General features: G+C 47.4%; 2 protein-coding genes, 1 non-coding gene and 1 pseudogene across 3 annotated transcripts; 2 read left to right on the top strand and 2 right to left on the bottom strand.

The window, feature by feature from the left end:
• On the top strand, positions 3,374-7,006 carry LOC8079364 (malate dehydrogenase, chloroplastic). Its single transcript, XM_002463188.2, has 2 exons — positions 3,374-3,519; positions 5,641-7,006. Exon 2 carries the CDS (start codon positions 5,674-5,676, stop codon positions 6,838-6,840), a length of 1,167 nt encoding a protein of 388 aa, XP_002463233.1. The 5' UTR covers positions 3,374-3,519; positions 5,641-5,673; the 3' UTR covers positions 6,841-7,006.
• LOC8079363 lies at positions 6,966-8,116 on the bottom strand (annotated as a pseudogene).
• Positions 10,337-11,547, bottom strand: LOC8063515 (ribonuclease 1). The gene is made up of 2 exons (XM_002461025.2): positions 11,343-11,547; positions 10,337-11,182 (listed from the first exon to the last, which is right to left on the bottom strand). The coding sequence occupies exons 1-2, from the start codon at positions 11,430-11,432 to the stop codon at positions 10,517-10,519; spliced, it is 756 nt and encodes a 251-aa protein (XP_002461070.1). The 5' UTR covers positions 11,433-11,547; the 3' UTR covers positions 10,337-10,516.
• Positions 13,564-13,644, top strand: TRNAL-CAG. The gene has a single exon. It is a non-coding gene; the product is annotated as a tRNA-Leu (tRNA).

Here is a 22,137-nt window from a genome sequence, read left to right as displayed (position 1 = left end):
ACGTATGTATCCAGCTCTGATTTGTTTGATTTCATAATTCGACACCTGTATTTGCCTACTTTTGTCTGTACCCTGAGCCCTGTGTCTCAATTGCTGAGCAGGATGCTGCCTGCCCTGCCGTGTCAATGCTGAAGTGGCGAGTAGGTACTCTCGAGATGATACTTCAAAGGACAACTGCTGGTCTCCTTTACTTTTTTTTTCTCGAATATGCACGAGAGTGTATATCGTTATATTAGAAGAGAAGAGTTTGGATCTTACAAGAGTGCCGCTCCTAGCGTTAGTATTTTGCGGTAAGCTACATCGCGAAGGAAAACAACCAGAGCTGAACGCAAAGGGCTAGGGACTATCCCTGCGCCAAAATTTTTAACCCAGGAGCTCCCGCCTGTATCCATCGATCGGCTTCATCCTTGATTAGCTGGAGCAGTTCGGCGATGGTTGCAGAAGACTGCCTGAAGCACCGAGTGTTGCGTTCTTTCCAAATTGTCCACGAGACTAGCGCGAAGAGGGAGTCCGCTCCTGGTTTGCGGATACCAGAGAACGTAGAGCGCAGCTGTCTCCACCATTTTAATGTCGTCGGCTGTGCTTGTGGTAACTGTTGCCCGAGCGAATGGAGGATGTGAAACCAAAGCTCTCTTGCCAGCGGGCATTCAATGATGATGTGGTCAATGGATTCCTCTGCCTGATCACAAAGGTAGCAGCTGGCCTGTGCATCTAGACCATGCCTCCGTCTTCTATCTCCGGTCCAGTGTCTCCTTCTGAGAGCAAGCCATAGGAAGATTTTGATTCTCAGTGGTGCCCAAGTTTTCCATACAAGCTTGTGTCCACACATCTTGATTGAGCCAACGTGCATCATGGAGTAGGCTGATTTGGCGGTGTATCTCCCATCTTCTGTCCACCGCCAGACAAGCCGATCTGGAGCGTCGGTGAGCTCGTAGGAGTTGAGAGTTGTCCACAGATGGAGGTATTCGATGACCTCTGTGACTGAAAGGCCGCCACTGATGCATCGAACCCAAGTTCTGTTATGCAGTCCTTCCCTGACAGTTTGCCGCATTCTTACTCGCTTATGCACTCGCCCATGGATGTAGGGCGCTATGTCTTCAATACTGAGGCCGTCAATCCATCTGTCCTCCCAAAACAGTGTGCGGCGCCCGTCTCCCAGTACAGTGAAAGTGGAGGGTTTGAAGAAAGCCTGAACCTCCTTTGAGACCTTGAGCGGTAGTTGACTCCAAGCTCTGTCTTCATCCGTCTGTTGCAGCCACAACCATCTTGTCTGGAGGGCATTCCCGGTTAGGCGTAGATCGCTGATCCCTAGCCCACCCAAATGAGTCGGTCTGCAGCACGTTTTCCAGGCCACCATGCATCGACCTCGCACAGATTGATGAGTACCTGTCCAGAAGAACTTCCGGCAAATGGAGTCGATCTCTTTGGCTACCCAGGGAGGAAGGTTCTCGGCCATCATTGCATAAATTGGTACGGATCGCAGCACTGATTTCACCCATATCAGCCTACCGCTTCTGTTCATTAGCGATGCATGGCTTGACGGCAGCTTCCTTGCCACTGCTTCCACCAGTGCCTGCTGGTTGGCCTTTGGTATTGTTCTTGTGCTGAGGGGCAGCCCCAAGTACCGGATTGGAAAATATTGCTCTTGGCACCCTAGAATTGAGATGATTTGTGGCAGCACTGCTTCTCCGCCATAGATGTTGGTTACTGAACATTTTGCCAAGTTGGTGCATAGTCCGGATGATTCTCCGAAGATGCCAAAGATGTCTTTCACTGCCAGTGCTTCCTGTACTGTTGGCCGGATGAACAGGATTGTATCGTCCGCGTACAAGCTGCATTGGAATTTGATTTCCTGGATCGGCATTGGCCGAAGCCTGGACCGCCTTCGCTAGCAGCCGGTGTAAGATATCCATGGCAATTATGAATAGCATTGGGGAAAGAGAGTCGCCTTGACGGACTCCTCTCATGTGCCTAATTGGAGGTCCCTGGCGTCCATTGAGCATTATTCTGGAGGAAGCAGAGCTGAGTAGCGACTCAATCCAGGAGCACCACTGTGCGCTGAATCCATGTGCTCTAAGTGTCTCCAAGAGGAACGGCCAGGAAAGAGTATCGAAGGCCTTTGAGATATCTAGTTTGAGTAGTAGCATAGGAACCTGCTTCTTCCTGATAAGAGCTGCAGCCCTCTGAACATACTTGTAATTGTCATGGATTGATCGGGCCTTGATGAATGCATTCTGGTTTTTACTGATCAAGTCTGGTAGCCGCGGCGCAAGACGCAAGGACAGAACCTTTGAAATTAACTTGGCAAAGCTGTGTACCATGGTGATTGGTCTGAAATCTCCAGGATTGGTAGCGCCCATTTTTTTTTGGAAGAAGAGCAATGACTGCGTTGTTCAAGAGGTTCAGGTGCCTTGAATTCCCCTGCTCGAACGCGCGAACAGCAGCCATTACCTCCAAGCGAATCACAGGCCATGTGGTCTTGTAGAACATGCCAGTAAATCCGTCCGGCCCCGGCGCACGGTCACTCGGCAGCTCTTTGATCGCGGCACAAACCTCAACTTCGCCGATGGGAGCATCGAGTTGGGATAGGTCGATTTGATTGACGCCGAGGCTCGTGAAGTTCAGTGAGATGGTGTCTCTTATGTTAGCGTGTGGCACGTACGTACGTGGTGTTGGAACGTTTTTCTTTTCCTTGTTTGCGGTATACTAAACGAACGGTAGTACTGACACGACATCACGTACGGTGACATCCATCCACTTAATTAAGAGAAGTTGTTAGCGGTATACCAAATGAACGGTACTGGCCACGACATCAGGTGACATCCACCCACTGAAGAGAAGTTATGGAGATATGGTTTCATGCATGACTCGTGAGAGTATATGAGACGGAGAAAAGGAATGGCTTAGGCTTTGTGAAATTGCGTCTCTGATGCTACGTGATGGTGTTGGCATGACTCTCCTCCGATCCAGATGTGGAAATATTTGTCACTCTTTCAAATCATCGAATGCACGGGCACGACTCATTCAAAGAACCTTGCATATGGTTGTGATCCGGAATGGCTCCACTATGTATTTCACTGAAAAAAATCAGGGAGAAAGAATGCAGTTCCACTGACGAACAAACCATTTTCAAGATTGGCGTGCGCGGTTCAGAGTGCTAGCTAGTGTTGCTTTTCAAAACATACATTTTTTGTTTTTGTTGATAGAGATTCAGTAGACAGTGAGCTCCCCAAAGCGTTTTAGTGGTGCTTTTCAAAGTGTACTGATAAATAAATTTGTGATAGGAAGGAAATAAGAGCCGAAAAATCCACAGCCACATGCACAATGCCACCATCGATCCTCTCCGGCTGTTGGCCCCGGCGAGGTATAGGCTTCCCGCTCTAGCTCGTAACTTCACCACGCCACTCACTTGTTCTCTCCCGCGCGCCACGCGGCCACGGCCACGGGCAGCCGCCGCGCCGCGAGCCACCACTGGGCACTGGCTCCATCCTCCGTTGCTCGCGCTCTCCCGTCCGTCAGGTGCTCGCCACTTTCTCCATCTCGATCCAGTCTACTTCTCTACGTACTACAGTAGTATTTCTCTTCCCTCGCGCGTCGTATCTGCATGCTTTTGGGTGTGGGGGCGCGGGCGGACGGAGGGAGGCCGCATTAGCCAGCACCAGCAGCCGTCGAGAGCTCGATCGATCGTCGCTATTTGGGTGTGAAATGATGATGAAGCGGTGATCGGAGAGGCAGAGCCGGTGGATTTGCGAAGGTGAGCTCTCGCGGAAACGATGGATCATCGCGAGACCGCATTCTTCCCTGCCAACAACTAGCATTGCGCCTGCCGGCCCGGGCGTGGGCGCTCCGCGCTCCTGCAGTCCTGCTCGGTGGCGTTGGGTCGGGTGCGTGGAGAGCAGGCCTGCGGTGTTGGGCCGGCAGCTGGTAGCATGCGGGCCGAATCCGGATCGGGCATCACGATCCAATTTTTGATGGGCTGAATACTTATGCTGTTCACGACTGATAGTAAAAGTCTGTTTCGCCTGCCTTGATTTATCTCCCTCGGTTACAACTTACAAAACCAGTTTTTAGACTCCTCTAACTATTGAAATCATCTGATTTACCTCCCTTGTAGCGTTTTTAAGAGTGGTTTTAGCCAACGTAGTGCCACATCAGTCGTCCTACATGGCGTCAATTCAGCTACAAGTACATTTTTTTGTAGAAATTTGACCCAATTACTTGGAAGTGGATAGCTGATGGAAAGTAACCAGCACGATCGGCATACAGGATCCAGTTTAGGGGGCCACACCAAAAATTCCAGCGCTTGTGGAGAATAAATGCAAAGTACTCACCTGGATCCTCATGCATGGCAAAGTACTAACGACGGGCAATCTTTTTTTTTTTCGATAAGGAATGACGGACAATCTACACAAGAAGGGATGGCAACATCAGGACCACTATGTGTTGTGTAATGGACCTTTAGAGACATGGCTTCACCTCTCCTTGCTTTGACCATCTGCGAAGGTCGTCTGGGGCCAAGTGCTAGTTTGGGAAAGCATCAATCTGCAGCTGCCGTAGCAAGACCTAGCTTGCATTGCTGATTGGTGGCATGACGCAACAATCAACAAGGTGCCAAAGCATGATCGGGAGGCGTTTCAAGGGTGATTATGTGGAACTTGTGGAAGGAAAAAAATAGGAGCGAGTATTTTAAAAAACAAACATAAGACAGCGTCGCAGGTAGGTCTGGATATCGAGCCAGCTCGGCTCGTTATAGCTCGGCTCGTTACACTAACGACCTAGAACAGCAGCTCGGCTCGGCTCGCTAAGTAGCTCGAGCAGCTCGTTTTGGCTCGTGAGCCAAACATCAAAAACACATTACAGCAAGATGCAACTGAGCAACAAGCCAAGAAACAAAATAAGTGATCCATAATTTAACTGATAGACAAGAAACAAGCCAAGAATATATCAAACCATCCATTGATCCACAATTTGTAAAGTTTAAAGGCAGCCCACTACGCACCACAAATCTAAGACCATTACATAATTTATCATCCATACAAAATTCATCAAAAATTGGGCTGGGCCAAGGTCACCGCATGGAGCATGGGATGCACAACCATATGGCCATATGGGCCAAGCTAATTCGAGTTTTGGCTTGTGAATTTACTAGCTCATACGAGCTAACGAGCTGCTCGCGAGCTAGCTCGAGCTGGCTCGTTATAAAACGAGCTAGCTCATTATAAAACAAGCTGGCTTGTTAAGAAACGAGTCGAGCTCGAGCCGAGCCATTAACGAGCGAGTCGAGCGAGCTACCGAGTTTCGAGTTTTTCGTCCAGGCTTAGTCGCATGTCACTTCCTTGACTAAAGAAGACATAGAACAAAGACACGCAGAGCGTTTTCCTCTATAGGGTAATCCCTGGGAAGGGGATGGTTCTAGGTGGGTCTTCGGATCGCTGTGTTTGTCACCTTGATAGTCATGTGTATATAATAACTTCCTTCTCCCCGCTTAATTGAGCGGCAAAGTTTCTGTCTTTTTTTTTTTCTTTCATTTTTTTTAGAAATTAGTAATATCATGCTACTGACTTCTCATTTCGAGCACCCTCAACTTCTGGCACTACTAACAGCTGGATACTTCTGCATTGTTTACATTTTGTTAAACAGATCCTCAGAGATCTTCATAGAGAGGGGAAAAGGATGGCAGCGGCTGCAATCGCGACCCTATCCTTCAGTTCAGTTCCTTGCAAAAAACGGCCCCGGCATGGCGCTAGTTCCTTCGACGCACAACAGTTCAGTAACTCCAGTTCCTACTGTCACTCTCTCACTCTAAGACCAAGAGTGCCAAGGTCCCGAGCCGTGAGCCGGGTCGTCGTCGCGCAGGCCGGCAGCGGCAGCTACAAGGTGGCCATCCTTGGCGCGGCGGGAGGGATCGGGCAGCCTCTTTCTCTGCTGGCCAAGATGTCCCCGCTCGTCTCGGCGCTGCACCTGTACGACATCGCCAACGTGGAGCCCGTGACCGCCGACCTCAGCCACTGCAACACCCCGGCGCAGGTCGCCGGCTTCACAGGTAAAGACGCGCTCGCGGGGTGCCTATCGGGCGCGGACGTCGTGGTCATCCCCGCCGGCGTGCCCCGGAAGCCCGGCATGACGCGGGACGACCTGTTCAGCGTCAACGCCGGCATCGTGCGCGACCTCGTCGCGGCGGTGGCGGACCACGCGCCGGGCGCGCTGGTGCACGTGATCAGCAACCCGGTGAACTCCACGGTGCCGATCGCCGCCGAGGTGCTGAAGCAGAAGGGCGCGTACGACCCGCGGAGGCTGTTCGGCGTCACGACGCTGGGCGTGGTCCGCGCCAACGCGTTCGTAGCGGCGAGGAAGGGCCTCCCCGTGGCGGAAGTGGATGTGCCGGTTGTGGGCGGCCACGCGGCGGCTACCATCCTGCCGCTGCTGTCCAAGGCGCGGCCCAAGGCGGCGTTCACGGACGAGGAGGTGGAGGAGCTCACCGCCAGGATCCGGGACGCCGGCACCGAGGTGGTGGAGGCCAAGGCCGGCGCCGGGTCCGCCACGCTGTCCATGGCGTACGCCGCCGCGCGGTTCCTCGAGGCGTCGCTGCGTGGACTCGACGGCCACGACGACGTGTACGAGTGCACGTACGTGCAGTCGCAGGTTGTGCCGGAGCTCCCGTTCTTCGCGTGCAGGGTGAAGCTTGGGAGGGACGGCGTGGAGGAGGTGCTGGGTTCAGAGCTGAGGGGACTCACCGACTACGAGGCGCGCGAGCTGGAGGATCTCAAGCCCAAGCTCAAGGCCAGCATCGACAAGGGCATCGCGTACGTGCAGCAGAACCAGGAGGCAGCGTTGAACTGAGCCTGTCAGCCACAGCCTCTGCTCGAGCTGTCGAATTGGCCGCTGTCTCGTCTCAGCTTTGGGTGCTTGGCTGTGTCAGTTTTGTACGTTGCATAGTGCACGCCGCCCTGTATGGCTGCATTCATTAGTGGACGTTGAATGCTACAGTCAAAATGGTTGAATCTTAGCGAGGTGCAAATGCCGAAAACACAACGGCTCAAACGAGAAATTCAGCTCGGCTTCGTTCAAGCAGATCAACAGAACCAAATGCTTAGAACGGTGGGAACTTGACCATGTCGGTGCACCTGCGGTGCTCCGGCGGTGGGCAGTGGACGAGGTCCGTCCGTCGAGGCCGACGCACTGGAACACCTGGTACAGCTGCGTCTCGTTGCGCCCGTTGCGGTTGCACTCCAGCATCGGCGCGGACCCCGTGGCCGCCGCCACGGCGTCCCGGATGCTGCGGAGGCAGTACTGCTTGTCGTCGGACGGCACGACGCCGGCGTCCAGCAGGATGCGGGTGAGGTTGAACCGGGCCTTGAGCTCCAGGGCGGCCAGGAAGTAGGAGTGCTGGTCCATGTTGGAGCAGGTGCCGTGCCGGCTCCACTCGTGGCTCCAGAACTGCGTGTTATTCCTGTTCTTGCACGACAGCGTCCCCCAGTTCCGGCGCAGGTCGCTGTCCAGGTCCCTGATCTGCACAGTGCGAGTGCCGAGTGCCGTCAGACCATGGCCATGGTGGATGATGCATAGTGCGGGTGCACGGTGCACCGGTACTGAATGGTAGTGTACAGTACAGTGTACGTACCTGTGACAGGTCGAGAGGAGCGGTGGCGTTGCAGGAGTCCGGCCAGCAACTGGTCTTGTTGGGGTTCACGGCGTCGGGCGGCACGCGGCGTACTCTGGCCAGAGGCCGTGGATGCCAAAGTCCGCCGCCGACTTCTTGCCGCCCGGGAAGCAGCAGGTGGCATTTGTGTTTGTGTTGCAGTAAGAGCCGGGCCACTGTACAACCAAGTAACAGCAGTCAAAACAGTATGCGTATCCAATTATCCATAACAATCTGCTGGACGTACGCCTGGACGTGGTGGCAATGGCAATGGACCGGAGATTGTAGCTACCTGCTGAACGTGGTGGAAGAAATCGAAATCGGTTGCCGCGGAGGCGGCGACGAGAGGAAGTAGGAGGACGGCGACGACGGCGAGGGGGCAGTGGAGAGCCATGCTCTTCCTCTCGTTTCGATGCTCAGACAGCTCTCGATTGCACTCCGTTTGGCTCTGTCACTGTCTGTGGTTTAGATTCAGTGGTGTTGGACTGCTACCCGGCTGGTTGCTTGACACTGGATTTATAGGATCAGCATGCGCGTGATATGGCATTAGCACACGGTTGTTGGGAGTTTTTCTAGTATAAACAGTGTTATTAATAACAGTTGGAGCAATACTTTATCTTAAGCTTCGATACGAGATCATCATGCCAGAACGCCATTTCACTTTACAGCTGAGACGAGATCCTGTGTTAGCCAGCAATACACGCAGGAACGTGAAAGAGCTGCGCGCATCTATAAATATAAAAGTATATTATATGAACCACGAAGAAACGGAGGAGGTATTTATAAAAGAAATGGAAGCGGAGGAGAAGTTCAGGTCATCAGGTATCCTTTGGCAATTGACTAACAGAAGATCTCAATGAATCGGATAACCGAAACCTAGAAATGGTAACAGGTTTGTTCGATAAAACTTACCGAGTACTAGGAAATTGACATTTTACAACTAGCATGCGATGGGCTCCATGAGATAGTCATGCTTGGTCGTTCTTTTTTTTTCCCTAAAAAAACTAAGCTTCGAACCTGGAGTCTGAGACGGCGTCGATTTATACCAAACGGCCCAGAAGGGCCCATGGGTCGTCGGCTTAACTGCAGCTGGAGGCCCGCCAAAAGGAGATGGATCATATAGCAGCCCACGTCCCGGATCTCCCAGCCTCCCAGCGGCTCAGGCGCTCAGCGGGCTGCCGGCGTCGTAGCCCCAAGGCCAAGAGCCCAAGATGGAGGAGGAGGAGGAGGAGGAGGAGGAGAAGGCGTCGTCGCGTCGCTGAGCATGGCACGATCGAGCGAGGCCATGCATGCCGACCGCCAGCGAATATGCGATGGATATACTTTTAATTATTAGTTCATCATCATGTATAGGGAATCAAGGTCAAACTAACGAGCAGCTGGCCAGGCACAGGTCTGATACTCTGATCCAATCAGCTGTTACGACTTCGTTTATTACATTGTTTTCTCAGAATTAGGAATCTGATCGCTGGATCAATGGGCACTCAGTTGGCCACCTTGCGCCCTACTTACTGGCTCTGGTGCCTATCAGACTTCGCCGCCGCACGGTCGACTCGGCCTTGCTCAACCGCGCATGGGCAACTGACATCAGAGGAGCTCGTACGGTCCAGGCTATTCTTGGCTTCCTAAGAGTGGACGAGCTGGTGCGTGGCATGGTGCTGCAGCCTGACACCGAGGATCACTTTGTTTGGCGGTTTGGTAGCGATGGTGTGTACACTGCTTCCTCAGCTTACCGTGCAATATTCTTTAGCTCCGTCAAGCTTAGGGGGTGCCAAGCAATGCAGAAGTATCCAGCTGTTAGTTGATTCGGTTACATTTTGCTCACGTTTCTTTCATTTTTTTTGGATACTTCCGTCAAGCGTATGGACATTGTGTTCACGTTACTTGATTCGGTTGCTTGAGTGGCCACGCCAGGTAGCTAGGTGAGAAGACGAAGAGACCATAGATCTCAGGGGGACATGAAACGAAAAAAAAAAATAGCATCTGTTCTTATTTGGCGTTATTATCAACTGAAACTTTGGTCTACGAAACTACCAACGATTTCTCTCAAAAAGAAAAAAAAAACTAACCAACAACCTAGAGTTTGCCAGCGAAATAATATTCTCCTAATGCAATACGGAGTATTCATCATTGCATAGAAGTTGATCATCAAACAGTAGGTCGTTCACTGGATTTTGTGACAAGTGTACGGTGTGCTCTTGAAGGTCGTCACGCGCATGCAATTGAAGGAGTGTCTCTATGAGGCATTCAATGCAAGAGTTCTGCCAAACTGCACTGAAGGCCTTGTTTTTTACTTCCACCCTAAAATTTAAAGTTTTTGAAGATTCTCCGTCACATCGAATCTTTAAACATACGCATAGAGTATTAAATATAGATAAAAATAAAAACTAATTGCACAGTTTGGTCGAAATTTACGAGACGGATCTTTTGAGTCTAATTAGTCTATGGTTGGACAATAATTACCACAAACAAACGAAACTGCTACAGTGTTACGAATTTTTTCTCTTCACCAACTAAACACGGCCTTGATTTTTTTTGGTGCGACACAAATTCAACTTCTTTCTCATCTCAAACGATCCTTCCAATTGGTCTCCGTCTCCTTACCGAGCGTTGTTAAATTTTTCCCTCACATGATCCCATTAGAGAGAAAGAAAACTGACCTCACCAATTAATGCACGGTAAGAATTAGGGTTGTGATTTTTAAATTCAGCCATTACGTCGTGAGTGTCTGCGTTGTACAGTATAATTTAAAAAAAAAATCACAAAGGGAAACGTACATATTATTCGAACCCGCTTTCGAAATCATATACTACGCACACATGCATGTATCCATGGATCTACATCCGTTTTACAATTACACAAAACGACAACTCGGAATCAGAAGACGGGCAACTTGACCCGGTCGGTGCACTTGGTGGGCATGGCGAGCGGGCAGTCGATGAGCTTCTTGGCGTCGCGGTCCACGCACTGGTACACCTGGAACAGCTGCGCCTCGCCGTCCGCGTCGCGGTTGCACTCCAAGTTGGCCACGAACCCGGTGCCCTGCGCGATGGCGTCCCGGACGCTGCTCACCGTGTACGTCTCGGTGTCCGACGGCACGATCCCGGCGTCCGCGAGGATCGCCGCGAGGTCGTGCTTGGCCTTGAGCGCCAGCGCGCGCGCGAAGTAGTCGTGCGGCTCCAGGTTGGAGCAGGTGCCGTGCTTCTTCCACTCGTAGCTCCAGAACTGGAAGCTGCGCCGGTTCTTGCACGACAGCGTCGGCCAGCTCCGGTCCAGCGACGCCACCAGGTCACGGATCTCCCACGGGCTCAGCTCGTTGCCGTCGTCGCAGTACTCCGGCCAGCACTTGCCGCGCCGCCCCACCGTGGAGAGGAAGGCGTCGTCGGCGCCGGCGGCGTCGCCGAGCATCGCGCGGGCGAGGCCCTGGCGGCCACGGCACTTGGCGTAGTTGGGCCACATCCCGTGGATGCCGAACGCCGCCGCCGGCTTCGTGTCATCCGGGAAGCAGCAGCCCTGCCTCGTGTCGCAGAACGACCCCGGCCACTGCATGAGTAATGCCATCAACGAGGGAGGAAGTCAGGAACACATGTTAGATTATTAGATTATATATATTCCGTCGTCGTTCCTGGATTAAAATCATGAGAGGCCGATCGATCGATCGATCTCTCTCCCCGGTCACGATAATACGCATATGATGCATCACCTGTTGAACAAGGTAGAAGAAATCGAACTTCTCCGCAGTGGAGGAGACGGCGAGAGAGAACACCACCAAGAAGGCGATCACAAGCTTCATCCTTGCCAATTGGCGATTTCCTGCGACAAAGTTTCTTGTGTAGCTGCAGCGACAGATTCGACCAACTAATTAAGTGCTTATATACTACTCGGTATAACGTACATTATATTGTAATGTAAGAGAACATGACCACATCCCAACACGACGTGTCTATCTATACATCAATCTACCTATATGACTATACGAGCCAATTAGTATCCTGCGTAATTAAGATATTGAGTTGGATCCGGTCCAGCGCGAATATGCTATGCTAGCTGATCAGGCTTCTCTGGCTTCGCAGAAACAGCGTGAGTTCTTGTAGAAAGCGGGCAGAGGCTAGCCCAATCAATTACGAGTTCGGTTGCATTGTTTTTTATCGGAATTCGGAAATTTTAGGTCAATGTGTGAACGTGTGTGTGTGTTCATGGCAGTACACTGGACTGGTCCTTGGTCATGTTACTTCCTTGGCCACGCCAGGTGGTTGAAGGAACAATGGATCTGAACAGGTAATGCACAAAATTGAGTATAGTTTTGGCAACTTCCAGTGAAATGTAAAACTGCCACACCACATGACCACATCGGACGGCTCAGACCGGGCAAACAAGCTAAAAGAACGACGTGGACCGGTACTGTTTTGATTTGACACGATTGTAGGTCTAAACAAGTGCCACTGGTTGCGTCATCCGCCAATAAAAATGGCTCTGAAACAGCAGGTAGAAATCTTTGCTGCACTAGTACATGGTATGTTTTTATTTATGCACTTGCCAGGACTATGACAGGTTTAAGATTCAAACAATGACAACCTGTGGGTAACGGGTACGTCAATGCCGGCCAGCGGCCACTATTTGTCCTCATGTATATGTTGGTTGGTTGATAGTACTACGTCATAATTTTGAGCAAGCTCCATTTCCAATGTCGGATCATATCGGTGTCACACGCCTGTTCGTTGGTCTCAAAAGTCAAGACTGAAATTACTGTCGGCTAATTTACTGTGACTTTGTGAGAGAAAAACACTGCTAGCTGGTCGAAAAAGTACGGCTGGACTGTTATCTTTGTTCGCTAGTCTAAAAAGTCAAGGCTGAAATTAATAGTATTGTTTTCACATGGATGTTACCACAGCACAAGTAACTGAAGTACTTTGGAAGAAGTGTATTCTAAATTGTTTAAAATGGTACTATATTCTAGACCAGCAAACAACCAGTGAAATATGAAGCTGCCACTGCCACACCACACCACCACATCGGACGGCTCTGACCGGGCAAATTAGAAGAAAAAAGGATGACGACGTGGATCGGCAGACGAAATAAACTGCTGCAAGGGAACTGGTACTCTGTTTTGATTTGAGAAAGAAGATTGTCGGTCTAAACAAGCGCCAATTAAATATGTTTAGGCCTTGTTTAGTTTCAAAAAATTTTAGAAAAGGAGCATCGTAGCACTTTTGTTTATATATGACAAATATTGTTCAATCATAGACTAACTAGAATCAAAAGATTCGTCTCGCAAATTACAAATAAACTGTGTAAATAGTTTTTTTTCGTCTTCGTCTATATTTAGTGCTCCATTCATATATTGAAATATTCAATGTGACAGGGAATTTTTAAAAACTTTAGGTTTTGGGAAGAACTAAACAAGCCCTTACTTCTGTATGTACTTGCCAGGAATATGACAGGTTTATATATAAGCTTCAAATAATGACAACCTGGGTACCGGATAGGTAAATGCCGGCTACTAGCTGTCCTCATATGCGTTGGTTCGTTAAAACTTCGTCATATATTTGATGCAGGAGTAGAGTAGATGAGTTAGTCCATGATTGAACATTTGAACATACTTTTATTACTGTGGATGTTGAAATCGACACGAAGGAAACAGTGCGCGTGGTTAGAATCGGTGTTCCACTTTCACTTCAGTTGCTTTTTTTTAGACCTAGTTACGCAGTGCTTATATATATGACCCATTCACCTCTACCAAAATAAAAACAATCTATTTTGACTTGCATGAATCTTGATATAAATTGAACTGTTGGATAATCAGTGTTGCAATACATAGTTATTGAAAATACACCGAAGTCTTGGGTCCAAAGCTTTATTGTTACAATTCTGCTTTGGTGGAGTTATCGGATTAATTAGATTATATTCTAGACCAAAAGCAACATGTCAAGATGGCCGAGTTGGTCTAAGGCGCCAGTTTCAGGTACTGGTCCGAAAGGGCATGGGTTCGAATCCCATTCTTGACAAACTATTTTTTATTTTTTTTGTTCACTCTCTTTTTTTCCTTTTTTTTTGTTTCTGTCCTTCCTTAACACAAGACAAGTTCTCTCTCTCTTTTTCTTTTTTTTTTTGTTTTGTTTTGTTTCTTTCCTTCCTTAACACAAGACAAGTTTCCTGATTGGCAGACCTCTGCTCCAAAAATGAAATACCCTTCATGTGTCGAGTAACATTCCAGTAGCTTAGCTTCGCTAGAACATGCTTCCAGCTAGCTCCAGCGTCTTCATCAGTTAGCCAAAACATTGCTCCATCGACATGAATCAATACGCCAAAGTTCTTCACATCTTTCCATTTGTCACTAGCTACCAAGCGTGTAAACTTGAATATTGAAGGAGTCAAGGAGCCTTGACAATAACTGTTTTGATTCTCACCAAGAAGGTGTGCAACTTTGTACTCCTTTTGTCTTGTGACAGGGTGAAATCCAAACGGTAGAAAGAGAAGTGATCACCCTTCTATTTCTTTTACAGGTTTGTCAAGATGCAGGCATTCAGTAGTTGCAAGTGTAGCCCATTGCCTTTGTGTATAAGCAGGGAAGCCCATTACATGAGCCGCAACGAAAACCATCCGGCCCAATCCCACGGCCTACGTTGACTCTGACTAGGCTTTGATTCTTCAGGCTTCATCAAAGATGATAGAAGTGCTCAAAAAAGAATCAAAATATGATAGCATCACTAGGGTGTGCAGAGGCGAAGCTAGGAGCAAACGAACCCTGGTGCACTATGTAAGTAACTTACAAAATTTTAGTGAACATATGGTGAAAAAAATGTCATTTAGTAGCAAATTTTTTTTTACCCTGGTGCCTGTGCACTAGGTAACTTCAACGTGGCTTCGCCCATGAGGGTGTGTGCACGCTAAGCTCTCCATTGGCGGTGATGTTATTAGAGTTTTAGAGAGAAGGCAACGGAGAGAGAGATGTCCACGTCTTAGGACTTATTTGGCACAGCTCAACTTTATTGGTAAAGCTGTTTTTTTAGAAAATAGCTTCATGAGTGACTTTCTAGATGAAGCTGAGCTGTTTTGGAAAAAGTATTTGGCAAAATAGCTTCATCGACTACTTCATGCATAGTTGAGAGAGAGAAATGAGGGAGAAAACTACAATAAGCTACTTTTTTCAGCTTCATCCAACTTTTGTCTTTGTGAGAGGAGGAGAAAAATAGCTTCACCCATAAAGTTATTTTGAAAATAAGTGTTCGGCAAAAAAAAAGAATAGCTCACAACAGCTCATGCGCTGTACCAAACAGGCCCTTACCATACAATCATCCCTCTCAAAAGAGTAATTAGGGTCGTTCTATATGATGAAGGAACAGCTAGCAGGGCTTTCATTCCGTGCATTGTCTTCCTGATGGAACTTATTGTCGAGCTCATCATGGCAGTAGGCAGCAGCAGCCACGTTTTCTTCGCTCTGCTACTGCTATGCTAGTACAACTACAAGTAGTTTCACCAATCACTAAATTAAAAACCCCTGTCACCTGTGCGGCTGTGCCTGCAGCCCTCAAACTAGTTTCAAACCTGTCTGGTTGATACAATTAGTAAGTTTTTTGACTGATAGCGATTTCTGCACTGCTCAACGTTCACTTCTTCTGGCCCACAGAACTTCTATTTTAGAATTGATTGATTGATACTCATCAATCGGTACTGCAATCCGTTGTTTTTAAGGAGATGTACAGTTTGTATAAGTAGTTTTACTATCAACCACAGATTCAGAGTTGAAGTTTGACACCTGAAGATAAATATTCGCTTTCGCTAATATGATGTTATCGAATAGAACAAACTCAAACTAAATAATACACACAGACCAAGAGGCTAAGTGATCAACACTAAACAGTACTAGAGAATCCATATTTTTTTTTAAAAAAAATCTTTCTTTCACATAAAGAAAAGAAACATCTATCGTCTGTACTGTTTCGCCTTCTTAAAGATCTTTGTGTATGAACCCAAATTCCCTAACTGAATAAGGGAGTCAAATGTTGGTTCAGACCAGCCAGACGCTCATGCCAATTCTAATATCAATCGCACAATCTAACCAAAGATTCACCAGCTCCTTGCCTCCTTTCCAATTTTGCGTCTTATAGGCACCTTATTTATGACTTATCAGGTTTTTTTTTAATAAAAAGGAGGGGTTTTAATCAGGATTTCAATGCCTGTCTGATCAGCAACCCGTGCTGCGGATGCAAGTGGCCAAGTGGGTACCCAATGGCCAATGGATAGTTTTGGGCCTGTCTTAGCCACTTTTCTATCTTTGAAATCCGAATTTGTTCATTTGGATCGACCCATTTAATCGGAGAATAAAAAGAGTAACATCGCTAACCTCTGCTTAAAATTGCCAGACTACTCCATTCGACAAGAAAAGGTACAGCAGTTGCACGCGAGTTTGATGACCGGGTGGGGTGAGCGCCATTTATGATCTGTTTACTTAGGCGGCAATATCCTTGCTGTCAGTATCTTCTCCGGGAGAATGATGGCGAGCCGGCAAAGGACAGAGGTCCCCCAAGACCATAGTACTAATCGCTTTCGGAATAATTGGGCCTGTTCTCCTCGATGACGAAGCAACGTTACTGGTTTCTGTTGTACTGTACTCATCGTGAGCGCACTATCGTCTCGCTAGTTATGGCCACTGCCATAAGTTCTTCAGCTCCAGCTTGGATTCCTACTGTGCTAAACCTGCTTCTAGGCTTAGGCTGTTCCAACTATACCATGTCAGCAGTTCATATTATGTTTTGTTCTTGTCAAAAAAAATACTAATATACTTTGTTCATTTCCTGACCAAAATTCAGTCATGAAATAGAAAAAACTTGACTTGGCATTACCTAGTTTGATCGACAGGAGAAGAGAGTGAAAGATCCATTCTAAACCTGTCAAACTACACTATACAGCTATCGGCAACTTCTCTTGGAGCATTAATGGTCAACATTCATTCAGTACACTGTATTTGTGTTGACATCATTAGCTGTTGCTGTCTTGCTCTGATCTTGTGGTGGCAAATAAAGGGACAACGCTGACGAATTGCACACTTTGACAGTAATACTACCGAAATACTTGTATTAATCAGTCAGTTTGTTAGCTAGTCAATTCCTGCAGCCATATCAAATTGCAAACCCAATTAAAATCTCGGCCATCTTCTCCTGAAACCCTGAAGCTAGTTTCAGACCGCCATGTGGCTTTGTGAACTTAAAATCTTTTTTTTTCAGATCGACGATTGTACTGCTCAACTTGGCTTCTTCTAAACCAATCAGCTTCACAAAACTTTTAGAATTAGGTTGACGCTCGTCAATTAGTATTGTCGATCCATAAATGGAGTTTGACACCTGAAGACGACTTCTTCTGAAGAGTTTTCAGAAACTGCACGCTATGGACTGACTCCAGGATCCATGCACACAACATCACCAAGGAGTGTGGGCAAGTGGCCCGTCGCAACAGGATGTATCATCAGCTCTTCTGTATAAAAATGAAGAACATATCATTTGCATCACTTAGAGTTTAGTTAGCAATCTTGAAAGAAGTGTATGAAGCAGTATGAACCCTGATAAATAGCTGCTAGTTCAGTCTGATGAGTTGGGCCAGATTTATGATGGGCCCTCCTAGGGCTCACCTTATCAATGCACTTGTCGGGTACTCCACACGTTCTTTCATCATCTTGCTTCTTCTTCTCTCACGAAATCATTTCAGCTTATTTTTGCCAGCCAAGAGTTGACGTTTGGGTGCAAAATGTGGGCTCAACCAACCTGTTTGTTCTTGTTGTTGAGCAGGCATAGTGCGAGCCTAGAATTTGTCATCTGTGATCCGTCCTTTTTTCTCAGAAAAAAAAAAAAGAAGTGATCTGTCCTTGCTTATGTTCTCTGCTTCACGCATAGTCGCATAAGCATCAGAATCATACAACCAACGAGTGAAGCAACTGTATTATTCTTTTTTGTTTTCCTTGATGAAAAATGGAGAGATAAGAACGTTGCTTGACTTATGGATCATGCATTTATTGGTAACACGACCAATTGGACCGAAAATTCAGATGGCGATAGAGAAAGGACAAACAAAGCCAATCACCGCATACACGTATCTTGGGTCTTGTACACGCACCAAATGCGGCCTTGAACCCTGTAAAAGAAATGGAGCAAAATGGTGTCGCGTATGGCGTACTAACGCTGTCCAGATTCAGGAAACGTCCGGGCAAATTCTAAGAAGCGGTTGACTTTTTTCCTAGCATTGCTCATGGTCAGCTTCGAATTGATGGTGGCCCATGCTCCTCTGGAATGGGCCTCGGCCCGTTCGCTACAACGTTAAAACGACCATCTAAACATGGGAATTCCCTAAACATGTACTAGTATATCCACCTGGCCTCACTGTCAGTCAGCAGGCATCGATCGCCGCCGCTGCTGCTGCGGTGCTGCCTGTTGGCGGTGGTGGACCACACCACACGGCCGGCGGCCGGCAGCGGGCCTGCCCGGGCATGGGCGCGTCCGGCCACGGACGGCCCCACGCGGGCGAGCATGGCGGGCGAGAGCGAGGTGGCGGCAGGCGCCATGGAACGCGACGGGACGTACGAGCCGACCGCGACGTGGCTCCGCGTCCGTCCTCCTCGGACGGTCGGTACTACGGGGGTGCGCCCATACGCGCGCGGCCGTCCTCGCTCGCTCGCCGACATCGTCGTCCCGCCGGGGAGTAACGCCGGGAGCCCAGAAAGTCTCGTCTGAACGGAGACCCGTACGTAGTATGGGAGCTGGAGGCGTGCCGCGTGCGCGTGTCTGCGTGTATGGGAGCTAGCTAGGGCCTAGTAGGGGCGTGCCGCGTGCGTGTGTCTGCGTGTGCGCGCGTGGTGCCTGCTTGGCGATCGCTCGCGGCGCCAGCCGTGTGCGCGGCACGTCCGTGGTGAGTCCACGTACTACACGCGCGAGGTCGATCGAGCTGCCGGCCGGGACGGCGGGACGTCTCGCGGGGGAAGGAGTGGGGGGCTCCGAGATCCTGCTGCTGCCTTGGCAGGTTCTGGCTGATGGCTCCGGCAAGTCCGGGGCGTGGACCGTGGCTCCGGTCCGGGCTCCTGGCTCAGCAGGGAGGAGCAGCCAGGAACCAGCAGCGGACGCATGGTCACGAGTGACGTCGCTGCGAAGGACATGCATGCATCATCAGCGCAGGCCGCAGGCGCGCAGCTCTGTCAGCTGCATGCCGTACGGCTGCTGGTCATCGTTATCGTATTCGTACATGCATGCAGGCGGCTGTGCCTGTGCCTGTGCCTGTGCTGTGCCTGCACAGCGGTCAGCGGTACCAGCAGCATCACTGCGAGCGTCACGCATGGGCAAGCTCGTGCGTGGTTTCCAGCCATGGGCCATCGGCTTGCCACTCCGATCGCGCTCTTCAAGCTGATCCTGCTATGCACCAAGGAGACCCTGCTGATCCATGCATCACCCGTAGCACAGGAGCATGCAGGCAGAGTTACATCCTGCCCTTCCATCAGAGAACCAGTGGACGCCAATGTATATATGTACGTTGACGGAGGTGTGGCATGGTCGCATGGACGTCATCGACGACGTGTCTCCGATCTCCAACCATCATCGGTCCGGCCGGCGGATAGAGCTCGATCGATCAATTCCCGGAGTTTAGCTAAGGCTTTGTTTAGTTCCAAATTTTTCAAAAAATAAATAGTGTAGTATTTTGTTTGTATTTGACAAATATTATCAAATCATAGCTTAAAATATTCGTCTCGCAAATTATAGATAAACTATGTAATTAGTTATTTGTTTTATCTATAGTTAATACTCTATGTATTTACTGTAAGATTTGATATTACAATAAATCTAAAACAATTTTGTAAAATTTTTTAAACTAAACAGGGCCTAAAGCTAGCCGAATCCATGAGCAGCCTCCTATAATATGCTGTTGCTGCGTCTCGATCGGTTGCTCCTCGATATGACAAAGACACTCACGTGTTAACAGATGAACTAATTACGCCTGGCTCTCACGATCACTTGACGCGCGCAACTGGCCTGTCCCTAGCGCTGCAGTACCAAGAACCAGGGCGGTTGATTTCGGATTGACTCCAGTCGTCGGCGCAGTACCTGCTTGCGTTGCGTGGTCGTCGTCTATCTGCATCTGGACTGGGGTCGTGTGAACCCGCCATTATTTCCATGTTTTCGGCTACACCTTTTATAGTTATCTCAGTAGCCGAAATCTAAAAACTTTTCAAAATTTCTCACTACATCAGATCTTACGACATATACATAGAGCATTAAATATACATAAAAAATAACTAATTATACATTTTACATGTAAATCGTGAGACAAATCTTTTAAATCTAATTATTCCATAATTGAGCACTAATTAAAAAATACAAACGAAAGTGATATAGTAACCAAATTAAAAAACTTTTCAGAACTAATCATGGCCTATGTGGATCGCAGTTACTTTGTAGTACTTTCTTCCTACTCAAAGAGCAAGTCCTTGATAATGGCACGTTATCTAAAGTTTTATTTCGACTTCTTATTTTTATAAAAATATTTATTAAAGGTGTATATGTATATTTTATAAAAAAAAATATTTTTCAAGACAACTCTATTTATATGGTTTTTACATTTCTAAACTTAACAAACTAAAAGTTTTCATGATTTATATTTTTAAACTCAAATTTTGTTCAAAATGACTTCTTTTATAAGTATAGGAGTACGTTGTTTGGAGTAAAAATTTCTACCAGTAATTACTCCTACATCATGACTGCCCCGTTGCACGAATTAATTAACCAGGTCATTTCGATCGATCAACCAACCAAACAGGCTTATGTCTTGTTTAGATTTAAAAAGTTTTTGGATTTTGACACTATAGTACTTTCATTTGTATTTGATAAATATTATTTAATTATGGATTAACTAGGTTCAAAAGATTCGTCTCGCAAATTACGGACAAAATATGCAATTAGTTATTTTTTAATCTATATTTAATGTTCCATACATGTGCCGCAAGATTCGATGTGACAGGAAATCTTGAAAATTTTCTGTATTTTGAAGTGAACTAGATAAGGCCTTAGTTCACCCTAAAATCTTAAAAATTTTCAAGATTTCCCGTCACATCGAATCTTTGGATATATGCATAAAGCATTAAATATAAATAAAAAATAACTAATTGTACAGTTTGTCTATAATTTGAGAGATTAATCTTTTAAGCCTAGTTAGTCTATGATTAGACAATAATTGTCAAATACAAACTAAAATACTATAGTAGCCAACATCAAAAAATTTCACCAACTAAACAAGGTCTTAGCTACTAGTAGTAGTAACGCTAACCTAGTTAGGTAAGGCCTTGTTTAGTTGGCGAAAAACTTTAATTTGGGCTATTGTAGTATTTTCGTTTGTATGTCTGCTCACTAGTCGTCTATCCATATGTGCAAAAGACAACACGTGTTGCTATTAGTTACAAATAAAATTTGACTTAGGGTTTATTTAGATCCCTTCAATATTCTAAAAGTTACCAGATTTCCTATCACATCGAACCTTATGACATATGCATGAAGAATTAAATATAGATAAAAAATAATTATTTGCATACTTTGTCTTTAAATTACAAGACAAATCTTTTGATCATATTTAGTCTATAATTAGATACTATTTACCAAATACAAACGAAAAGTGCTATAATATCGAAATCCAAAAAATATGGATCTAAACACACCCCCGGTACTGTGATATGCAGGCTGCGTCGATCGATCGAGTAGCACCATAGGCAGCAGATGCATTACGTTCGTTAGAATCAACATTGAGCCAGCTAGAATCAACACTGACTCTATCCGCTTAAGCTTATTTATTAAAACTTCTAGTAATCTAGTAGTGTTTTTTCTCAAAAAAAAAAAATCAGTAAGCAGTATTTTTAACTATGACCTTTTAACTACGAAACAATATTTCATTTCGCAGCAAATCAATATTAACATTAGCATCAGCAACGGTCGCACCAACCGTCAGCCGAACAGCCCCGCGAAGGGGGCACGCTAGCTGTTGCCCTAACCGATCGACTTAATACTGTGCATTATGGCGGCGATGACGCTAGGAGTCATGATTTCACCTCGTACAGTGTACGCGCCGAGAGTACAGGCAGGCCGGTCACGCTCAATCGCTGGCGCTACAGAAGAAAACGTTTTCCTATACTCCAGGAGCACTCTCTCTAGGAAGGAGAGGCAGCCATCGATCGCACATTGAAGCTGAGACAGAAACCACCTTCAATTTGGTGTCCGGCGCGGCGACTCCAGTACCATGTGCTCCTACTAGCTTAAACAGAGATAGATACTGTGTATATATAGACGATGCGATGCCGTACCGCGGCAAACACTGGCTTAAATATGGAATGAATGATACGATATCGATGGAGGCTGCTAGATATACTCGTCGGAGTATAGTAGATGGTGCATTATCAGACGTTATTACACACATTGACGCTCCAATTGCAATTGGGATTTTGGGATGTCCACCTCCTTCCAAAGTGAAGCACTAGA

The sequence above is a fragment of the Sorghum bicolor genome, chromosome 2 (assembly GCF_000003195.3).
Source record: "Sorghum bicolor cultivar BTx623 chromosome 2, Sorghum_bicolor_NCBIv3, whole genome shotgun sequence".
In the NCBI taxonomy this organism is placed as follows: Eukaryota; Viridiplantae; Streptophyta; class Magnoliopsida; order Poales; family Poaceae; genus Sorghum; species Sorghum bicolor.
Note: the sequence above shows the minus strand (reverse complement) of the source record. Positions and strands in the feature narration are given on the sequence as shown.

What these genes read in the sequence shown, in the direction of transcription:
- LOC8079364 (XM_002463188.2), top strand. Translation starts at nt 5,674, where the DNA reads ATGGCAGCGGCTGCAATCGCGACCCTATCCTTCAGTTCAGTTCCTTGC.
- LOC8063515 (XM_002461025.2), bottom strand. Translation starts at nt 11,432, where the DNA reads ATGAAGCTTGTGATCGCCTTCTTGGTGGTGTTCTCTCTCGCCGTCTCC. An exon ending in TCTTCTACCTTGTTCAACAG is followed by an intron (nt 11,183 to 11,342) that starts GTGATGCATCAT and finishes TTACTCATGCAG; the next exon opens with TGGCCGGGGTCGTTCTGCGA.